Source organism: Lactuca serriola, chromosome 8 (assembly GCF_051521515.1).
Source record: "Lactuca serriola cultivar US96UC23 chromosome 8, Lser_US96UC23_V15, whole genome shotgun sequence".
Lineage (NCBI taxonomy): Eukaryota > Viridiplantae > Streptophyta > Magnoliopsida > Asterales > Asteraceae > Lactuca > Lactuca serriola.
This window is the reverse complement of record NC_136415.1, coordinates 39,116,482-39,127,279: the sequence shown is the minus strand read 5'-3', so window position 1 is coordinate 39,127,279 and position 10,798 is coordinate 39,116,482. Positions and strand designations below refer to the sequence as shown.

Sequence of the window (10,798 nt, the reverse complement as noted above, 5' to 3'; positions counted from 1 at the left end):
TGATATTAAATTGTAATAAATACGTTTTCTTTCTTTCTTTCTTATTTTAAAGTTGTACATTAAAAAATATTTCATTTTATTCTTTAAGTTTAATCATTTTTTAAATCAAAATCATTTTTTAAATCAACTCGTATATTATACGGGTCTTACACCTAGTACTAAATTATAAAATAATTGTTATCACATAACATTTTGTTCTAATACCGATATAAACATAAAAACATATAGGTTAAAACACAATGGACTTTAAAGTAAATATCATAAAAGTAAAGGGGTGAAACTGAAACAATAAAGATTCTTTACAAAGGCCACCTTTTTTTACGTTTGCCATCGTACCCACAACACTTTTGGATCTTTGCCACTAAAACTACTGCCAAAAAGATCTTTTTCATAACAAAGACCCCATAAAAAGAAACACATCCAACCCTATTTTTTTAACTTTTTTTTTCTGACCATTTTACCCCCCTCAATTTAGACCAAAGAAAACCTCCAATCTTCCATTTTTAACAGTTTCACAAACAGGACAAAACATCAGTAGACCTTCGCAACCCCTGCAACAACACAGATGCCTGCAAGGTAACAATAGGATGCACGAGCTTCTCACGTGACACACCTTGCATACCATTTTCTTCTCTCTTGTTTCTCTCTCATCGTCATCATCATCTTCATCATCGTGATCATGATCACCACCTCCATTACAGACTGATTCTGCATCTTCATGGTTTCTTTCTCTAGCTTGGTATAGCTTTCTGTTGAGGTCAGTAACCATGGCTTCGTTTTCAATGGCTTTTTTCTCCCAATCTTTCGCTTCTTTTTCCGCCATTAGTAAACAGTTTTGAAGCTCTATTGTTCTGTTTGTTGCAGTGTTTAAGATTTGTTCTTTTGCCTCCATTATCGCCTTCATCTTTGATTCGTAACCTTGCATCATGATCACCTCTCTTCTTCTTGTCTCCTCATTCAACACCGCTTTTAATTTCTCATTCTGCTTGAAGAAATCACCAAAAAGTCAAAATTACAAACGCATGCCATTTATTTCGAAAAAAATAACATTAAAAACTTTTAAGAAAACCAACAACAAAACGAAATGCTCCGAAAATGAAGAGATAACAAAAAACAAAAAAAGGGAGAAAGGAATTTCACCTGAAAATGAAGAAAACAGTCCATCTCTAACCTTTGTCTCTCAAGCTCAGAAGACAAATTTTGAAACCCAATCATCCCGTTTCTTCTCGAATTTGACGAAGATAGAACAAGATTATGATAATCAGAAGCGGAATTCATAATTTTTTGAGGCTCAAGAAACCTTTGATCTTGTTGTTGTTCGTATGGACAGGAAGCTCTGTTTTCATCCCCAATTCCAAAAACAGAGGAACCAGTCATGAGAACCCAATCCTGGGGTAAATTTGCGAACCCCATGTTATTATTCTGATAAAGATCAGAGTAGCACTGTGCATGGACAGCCATAATTACAAAAAACCTCCAAAAAAGATCCAATCTTTGACTGTTTGAATCTGGTGTTTCTTTAATTTTTCTGAGGGAATGGAAGAGAGGAAAAAAGGTAGGTTAGAAAAGCTACGAAGGTAGAAGGGTCATGCTCTTTTGTTTGTTTGTTTGTAACATCAGAACAGAAGCATGACTTTCTCTCTCTAGAATCCTCTTTTTTCTGTCTCTCTCTCTAAAAAGGCTTTTAAGTGGCAGTGGTTTAGTTCCCTCTTAAATGGGCAATTAAGTTTCTTTCTTCTTGCATTGGTAGATGTGGTTTAAAAGTTGAAAACCGAAAGAGGATGAATGCGAGAGTAATAAGTTGAAAGGATCTTTTGTGTGATGAGAGAGAAAAGAGAAGGTGAAAGGTATAGTTACAAGACATGTGTATGTATATAATGTGTGTATATATATAGATAGATGGATAAAAAGGGGTCAAAAGGAGATTTGGTGAAGAGTGGATTATGCTTAGGTAATCAAATGGACTAAAAATAGTGGGGTTGAGGGTAGGGGTAGGGGGGGGGGGGGGGGGTTTGGGGGAGAAGAGAGAGAGTCTTTTGTTGTTAATGGTTCAATTGTCAAGGAGAGAAAAAGTCTGAGGGGGAAAGGGGAAGGGGGGAGAAGTCATGCAGATTTTGTGACAGAAAGAAAGGAAAAATTAGTTTCATTCAATCAACTTGGGAAATGTGAAGTGGTCATAATCAATAGCTTAACTTAACTTCTTATTCAATTCAAGAGATCTTTCGGGTATCATTTAGTTACACACCATATATTCTTGTTAGGTTTTTGTTAAATAATTTTTTAGTGTGAATTTAATCTAGTATACTATATACAAAACTGCAAAAGTATTCAATTAATTAATATAGGAAAATTGGAAAAGATTTAGTGGTTGTTTGATACATTTATTATTGGATATTATAAGAAATTTTGTGTGAATCGGTTAGATCAAGACTGTTTGATAATATAATTGAAAAAAATTTGTTCATCTAGTATATAATAATAAGTTTTTTTTTTATTGGAAATGATTCAATTGAATCAATTATAAAACAAATTTTAAATGGAATATTAGATTTTATTTAGGAGACTAGAAAGAATATTTGTTGTTTTGTGTAGTATGTGCATATGACATAAAACAAAATGTTTTTGGTTTTTTGTGCGAAGTATGAGGTTGTAAAAGGTAAACCTGTGACTATTTGCAAAAGAATTCACATTGTTCATGTTTGCAAAATGCATCTATAATGCATCCTTAATATACATTACGTTATTTGAAATTCACATTGTTCATGTTGCAATATCCATTTATATACATCCTTAAAATATACATTCCTTCTTTAAAAATTATATGTTTTTAAAAGTAATATGATCTGTTAACATTTGACATAATTTATAGGAAAGGAAGAATACTTTTCGGGTATTATTCAGTTAGATACCATCCATTCATGTTGCGTTTTCTTGTTATTATGATTATTATTATTTATTATTATTATTATCTATCATAATTTAAATATTTAATATAGTAATAATAAAAAATAATTATTCATTTGCTTAATAGATGACTAGTCAATACTCATGTGAAATGCATCTTTACTTTAATATTATATTTTTAAACAAAGGATGTATAATAAAGTAATTCAAAATATAGGAAAATTTTGAATATTTTAGATGAATTATTAGGTTTAGAGTAAATTACAAAATTGTTGATATGCTTATTATTATTTTTTTTTATCATATATACTTCAAAATAAAAAAATAAAAATTCAATTTGAGTTTTCATTTCAAAGTTCCATATCATCTTTGGTTCATGGGGCAACCTAATTTTGTTCTTATGTCATGGTTTCATATCAACTTTGGTCTTATTTCAAGGTTAAAATCCAAATAAAAACATTGAAACAAAGACCAACATTGGAATATATTTCAAAAATTAGACTAAACACAGTCAATTAAAATTTTACAAGGACCATTTTTGTAACTTATCCTTGGCTTGTATTGGAAACAAAAAAGAGTATCAATTGTTTATGTATAATAATAGTATACGTGCATATGACATAAAACAAAACGATTTTTTTTAATCTAAGTGTGAGGTTGTATAAACCTATGAGGCCGTACGGTATATTTATCTTTCACGGTGTAAAATACCATTTTTTTTTTCTTTCTATGATCTGGTCAACAACATTTTTTACTTTTTTGGTTTTTATTAAATTGTATATATACTAAAAATTATAAAAATATATTAAGATTTATGGGTTTTAATTCCCTAATAAAAATATAATATTTTATATTTGTATAAAATATAGTATTTTAAATATAAAAATAAAAAGTGAGATGAAATGAAATGTGATAATTTCTTGGATTTTTTAAGAATGAAACGAAAATGAAGTAATGCTCACATATGACACAATTTAATAAAAATATTTAATAATTGGTCAAATTAGAAAACAACATGAAGATGAAGAAACATGTGTATAAAAATCAAAATCACCAAAAACATGTAATAGTAATAGTTGGTAACAGGCAAAAAATGATACTCAATTGAGCATTACCAAAACAGTGTTGTGTAAAACCATTGAAACTTTCATTTATTTGTTTATAAAGTTTTTTTTTTATCAATTCATATTTAGATTGCATTTAAAAACATAAATTGGATGACAAATATATCTAAAAATACACATTTTAAAACATGATATCAAATAGTCTTTTCAATTTATATAAAAATTGCTGACGTATGTTTTATTATTTTGTTCTATTTTAGGTAAACACCGAAATAAAGTTGTCAATATGTATGTTGCTGATCATCAATGTGCATTTTGATTTATGACCCATGAATTTATTGTAATTTAGTGAATATAAAAAAAAAACCCGGTCTTATAAAGAAAATAAAATGAAAACCGAAAGACTTTCAACCGTGTTGAATACGCAAGCTATTAAATTTGCTTACGTGGTATAAGAAGATGTTCATCCTCATTCTATTTATAGATCTTACTCTATATTTGTTATAAAAAATAAAATTGTTGTCAATAAAATTAAAAAAAAAAACAAATAGACTTCTAACAACATTATATATATATATATATATATATATATATATATATATATATATATATATATAGAGAGAGAGAGAGAGAGGCTTAGGTTATCTCTAAATATTATTAAAAAAGAACCTTTAATTCTAAACTGAAGAAATCATGACCATTGATTACATTTTAATCATATATTTTCCACCTTTAGATTATTTGATGACATCATCTTTGTCAACCCATTTATTTTTGTCAATAGATTTTATAAAACGTATATTACGTTTTAAATTAGAATCCATTAATGACACTTAAATCTTACCAAAAATAAAATGAATTAAATTAGGAATTCTATTAATCACAATTAAATCTCACAAAATATAAAATACAAAAATACCCTGCCTCCCTCAATTCTTTACATAATATATCTAACTTAAGTTTTGTAGTGGAGAAGAAAATGGAGGAAAACATGTTGTTTTGATTTTTACTTAACGATTTAGATTTGTAGTCGAACGACTGCAATTATAAATACATCAAATAAAGGTAAGAAAACAAGTAACTCAAATTCCACTTGACAACTTTTTAGTCATCTCATATATGCTTATTTCTTGATAACTAATATTTGTACTATTTATCGATATTTATTCTAAAGTTGTGACAACATTAAAATGATTGTTACCCAAGTTGCTTGATTTTTTTTTTTAGATTTCTTGTAGGTCGAAATTGGAGTTGACAAACAACAGAAATGGTCGAATTCATCTGGATTCTTGTGAACATAAGTAAAATATATTTTGATTTTTATGTTATGAGGGTGTCAAATTTTGTGGTATGAGAATTAATTGTCACAGTTGTGTTATTTAGAAATTTGAATCAGATCTTTCTATGAGATTCCCCATTTTTTTCATACTTTTGAAGAATTGTTCAATAAGTTGAGCAATCAAATTATAAATGATAGACTCATACACAATGTATGTCATATCCTGTACTTTTGGTTGTTAAAATCACAAATTTGTTTTTTTTTTCGGTTTTTTTTGATGTGTTAGGATTTGAGACATTGATTTGGATACTTGGAAATTTTGTTTGGTCTACCTGTCTACTACATGTTCGATGAAATGCTTAAGGGAACAATATTGGGATAAACTTGCCGCCCGGTTTAAATTACTTAAAAATATATACTTGTCGATTTTTGTTATCCTTCACGATTTAAATTTGTATGTTTCTCTTTAAAGTTTCATGTTTCATCCCTAATAGTTCTTTGTTTATATTTTAGTTATAATGCCTTCTTTGACCCTTGATCACATTGGTTAGTTTCTCATACTAAGTTTTATTTGAAAATTATATTTAATTGCAAGTTATTACAGTATCTAATACCCCAATAATCTCTAATATTTGTATAAGATGATGACAAATATTGTTTTTTATTGCAGCTTCTCTTCATATTGATTATCGGATGTGGTTCGAGTTATGGAATGTTGCGACTGAGGGGATTCCACATTGTGGGGCGTTGAAATTCATTACAGAAGGAGACATGATTTATATACTTTATTGGGTATTGATGGAAACGTTTAATTCTTGCTCATGTAGATCGATAAATATTTTACAATATGTTCTTTTAAACTTATATTAAGACCCTTTTTGGAAAAAAAAAATTTGCTTTTAATATTAAACTTTGAAAAAAAAAAGTTCATATTTAGCATCATACTCTTAACAAATGACTTTTTTGGATTATTTTTAGTTGATATGGAAAGCTATATTTTTTGTATATTGAAGCTCATTTAAACGATTGTTTTCTGGAATAAAAATCATTAATAGCATTAAACTTTGCAAAAAAGTTCATTAATAGCATCGTAGTTTCAAAAAATGAGTTTTCCATTCTTTTTGGCTAATCTAGAACAAATTTTTTTCTACATTAGAGCTAATTAATAGGATTTTTTTGAAAACATTTTATTAATGGAAATTACATTTTCATTTTCTTTCACGTAATAGACCATTTATGTAAGAAAAACATTTCAAATATGGACCATTTGTGTGCTTTTGTTCACATGTGAACCATTTATGTAATATATAAATTTAATTGTTAATTAGTAGGTCATTAATATGACAATTTTCTAGGGAAAATTTGTTATTAGTGTTGAAATTTGCAAAAAAAAAAGTAGAATGATAACAATATATTATTTTATTTTGTGTGTGTGTGTGTGTGTGTGTATATATATATATATATATATATATATATATATATATATATAACTTATGAGTTCAAACTGTATCCATCATTTATCTATCCTTTGAAAATCATCTTGATGATCAATCATATTTTCAAGATAAAACTATTTTGGTCCCTACAAATGAAGAATTTGATGCTACCAATGACTACATTCTAGGATTGATGAAAGATGAAGGCAAAACATATGAGTTCAAATTCTTTACGTGATACAGAGTTACCAAGTTTTTTTGAGGAATCAATTTACTCTTCAGTTGTGTTGAATGATTTTAAGACATCTAGAATTTTCAACCATAAACTTAGACTAAAAATAGGTGTTCCAGTCATATTACTTTGTAATATCGACCAAACCAAAGGACTATGCAATTGTACTAGATTATAGATTGTTAGGCTTGGAAGAAACGTCATTGAAGCCTGAATCATATATGATAGATTCTTTATGGAGACTATTTATATACCTTGCATGAATTTAACTCCGTCTAATGAAAGAATCTCATTCTGTTTTTAGCGGAGACAATTCCCTACAGTAGTTTATTTTGTTATGGCCACTAACAAAAGTCAATGACAAAAATTATCAAATGTTGGATTGCATAAGCTTGTCTTCACTCATTTTCAGTTGTATATTTTTTGTTTCTCGCGTCACAAGTGAAAAGGGATTGAAGGTCTCATATATTACGAGGAAGGTTGTCCAACTAATAAAACAAAAAGTTATGTTTACAAAGAGGTCCTTCAACTTTTATAGATATTCAAGTGTTTCTTTGTTTTTTTTTAAAACATTTAAATGTTAGCAGTAATGCTAAGTCTGTTTATGTTACTTTATTTTTTTATAGTGCCAACTTTTTTATACATTTACATGTATATTTTTATATGTTCCCCGCGTTAGATGCGGGGTCATAATCTAGTTATATTCAAAGTAATTATTGTGTAAATGTATGCATAAATGTGGGTCAATCATGTTACTTATTTTAAGAAAGTGATTAATACATATTATTAAATTAAATATAATTGAAAAATACCATCTAATTTAACTAAAAGGGTATTTTAGTCAATTAACATATTTAATAAAGAAAATGTGCATATTTTAAAGGATCATATATTCTATTAATTTTAAAAATCCGATTTTACGAATTATAAGGTTTTTAATTCGGACATTCTGACAAAATATGTTTGACTATGTTCAAAAATAAAAAAAAATTGAACCATAAAATAATAAAAATATTCTTGAACATGTTTCTTGATCATCATTTAAAAAATTTCTTGTAGAATAACAATCTCGAACCATCAATTGAATAATTAAAACATAAATTACATTACTTCTTATAGAATACATGTAACAATTGCTAAGATTTACATTTATTGTTACACAATAAAAAAAAAAAAAAAAAAACTTTCAAATCTGGAAAAAAAACATCAAAATCTAACAAAGACACTACTACATTCTAAAAGAATAATGTTGCTAAGAGGCGTCGTACAAATTTCGTGGTCTGTTCTTCAAGCATCAGCTTTTGTAGAAACAAATCCAATAATAAATTAGTGAGAAAATATTCATATTTCATTCAAACATAATTGGAATTCGTGATTCTATTCTGATAGAATTGGAATTCATTTACCAATAATTATATTAATTCGGGGAATTATAACAGAATATGTTCATGATTATCAAAAAAACATTCTTTTATGATAGAATACTATAAACGAAGAAATACCATTCAGTTGAAGCATTTTAGCGAGCGCTTGGTGTGCATCAAAACAACTTTCAATTTCAGATGAGAGGGTGCTACACCTGCCGCAATAAGAACCCTAACCCTAGGAGGGTGCTACAACCGTCACTTATACCCCATCCTTCACCTGCCACCTCCTATCCGCCATTAGAGCCAGAAATCGTCGGAGCCACCCCCTCCTACGTCTAAAAGAGAGCGAGCTAGTCGGATGCAAGAAGTCTAGGGTTGTCACGCCACCATCCCTTTCGTGGTGGCTAACTGCCGTGAACCGCTCAATCACCACCATGTTTTTATGGCTGTTGTGAACTACCAATGCCCAACCAACGTCGCCGCTTCAACGAGCATCGAAGACGAAGGCCGCCGATTGTAACTGTGGCAATGAGCGATTGGAAGAAGAAATATATTGGCTATCGCGTTGTGTTTCACGTGAGTACGAGTGTTTCTACTCGTGTTTGGATGCACATTCCAGAATATGTCGTCGTGTGTGTGCTTGATCGACCGGAAGTGGAGTGTGTACGAGAGGGAGATGAGAAGGAAAAGGTTGCGGGCGACGATGAATATAAGAGAAAAGGGAAGATGCGGACGTTAGGATATATACTAGAATTTGGGTTTTAAAACTGATATTCCTAAATTAAAGGGATTTAAATTGATTTATATATTTACCATAATTAATTAAATGTATGATTACATATTTTACCCTTTTGAAATGATTGACCTATATTTATTTATACAACAATATAATAATTACTTTAAATACATGAACCTCTCTCTCTCTTTTTCTCTCTCTCTCTCTCTCTCTCTCTCTCTCTATATATATATATATATATATATATATATATATATATATATATATATATATATATATATATTCTTAAATGACTATAGTTTTATTTTTATATTTCAAATTCATAAAATAACTTAAAAATGATGTTAATTTACATATTTTTATTATCATAAAAAGTTAATTATATATATATATATATATATATATATATATATATATATATATATATATATATATATATATATATATATATATATATATATATATATATATATATATATATATATATATCAGACTATTTAAATGGATTAATTTTGTCATATCGGTTAAGTTGGATACACTTAACTTTGAATCATAGATTAACTGTTGTTTTCCGACTTCACTTCATTTTTTACAACAAATATAGAATTATGGATATTCAAACTTAAATTTGAGTTACAATATTAAAAAATGTTGTAATTAGAGTTGAACTATTACTTGTTATTTGTGGTTATATATATATATATATATATATATATATATATATATATATATATATATATATATATATATATATATATATATATATATATATATATATATATATATATATATTAACGTGTTATAATTTTAAATATAGTTTTTTGGATACTTATTATTGTTACATTTTAAATGTGATAAAATTTTCAAATTTATTTAAAATTTAAACACTTTTTAGTAATTTATAATATGGTTACATCTTTTATAATTTTTTTTGACATACACACATGTATATATTTCTATAAATGAGTGTGTATAATTATTTTATTGTGTGACGAATGAAATAATTTATTTAATAAAATGCTTGTTTTACTAATATTACAATTAATTTAAATTATTTCATGGGAGTTGTATGTTTGATTATATTTATCTAACTGAAGTTATTAAAATAAAAAGATTTTAGAAGAATTATAAAACCTTATAAATTAAATGGGTATTAACGAAAATGTATAAAAAGTTGAGAAAACCAAACATACTTGGTATATTATTTTGGTGTAAAAATAATATACAAACATAGAACATATTTGAGGATTAATCACTATTGTCATTACTTTTCCCTATAAAACGAAAACTTAAAAATAAGATATAGTGTTGGAGATGGTCTATACTTCATTATAATATATTGAATTTTATATAGTTTAATAGATTCTTATATTATCTTAATTTTTTTCATGCAACTTTATTATAGTTTTCTCTATATTGCATTTAACACTATAAAAGTTAAATTGAACGTATTTAAACAAATAGGTTTTTATTTGTTAATATTTTTCCCACAAGTTCAATTGTTCGATACATTACAAATGAATTTAATTTATCAAATATTAATTAGACTCGCTTCATTTGTAGTTGAAGATTAATTACTATTATTGTTACTTTGTACTATAAAAATAAAGTGAAAAATATAGTATTGAAGATGGTCTCAATTGCATTACAATATATATTGATTTTTTTATAGTTTAATAGATTTTCATATGATTCTAACTTTTTTCATGCAACTTTATTATTGTTTTATCTATATTGCATCTGAACACTACAAAAGTTAAATTGACCATATTAAAAAAAA

The 10,798-nt window shown here is 27.2% G+C and overlaps 1 protein-coding gene across 1 annotated transcript; it reads right to left on the bottom strand.

Annotated features, from left to right (window-relative positions):
* Window positions 1-235: 235 nt before the first annotated feature.
* Window positions 236-1,840, bottom strand: LOC145065402 (putative BOI-related E3 ubiquitin-protein ligase 3). The gene is made up of 2 exons (XM_079012400.1): window positions 1,141-1,840; window positions 236-982 (listed from the first exon to the last, which is right to left on the bottom strand). Exons 1-2 carry the CDS (start codon window positions 1,459-1,461, stop codon window positions 467-469), a joined length of 837 nt encoding a protein of 278 aa, XP_078868526.1. The 5' UTR covers window positions 1,462-1,840; the 3' UTR covers window positions 236-466.
* Between the last annotated feature and the right edge of the window lie 8,958 nt (window positions 1,841-10,798).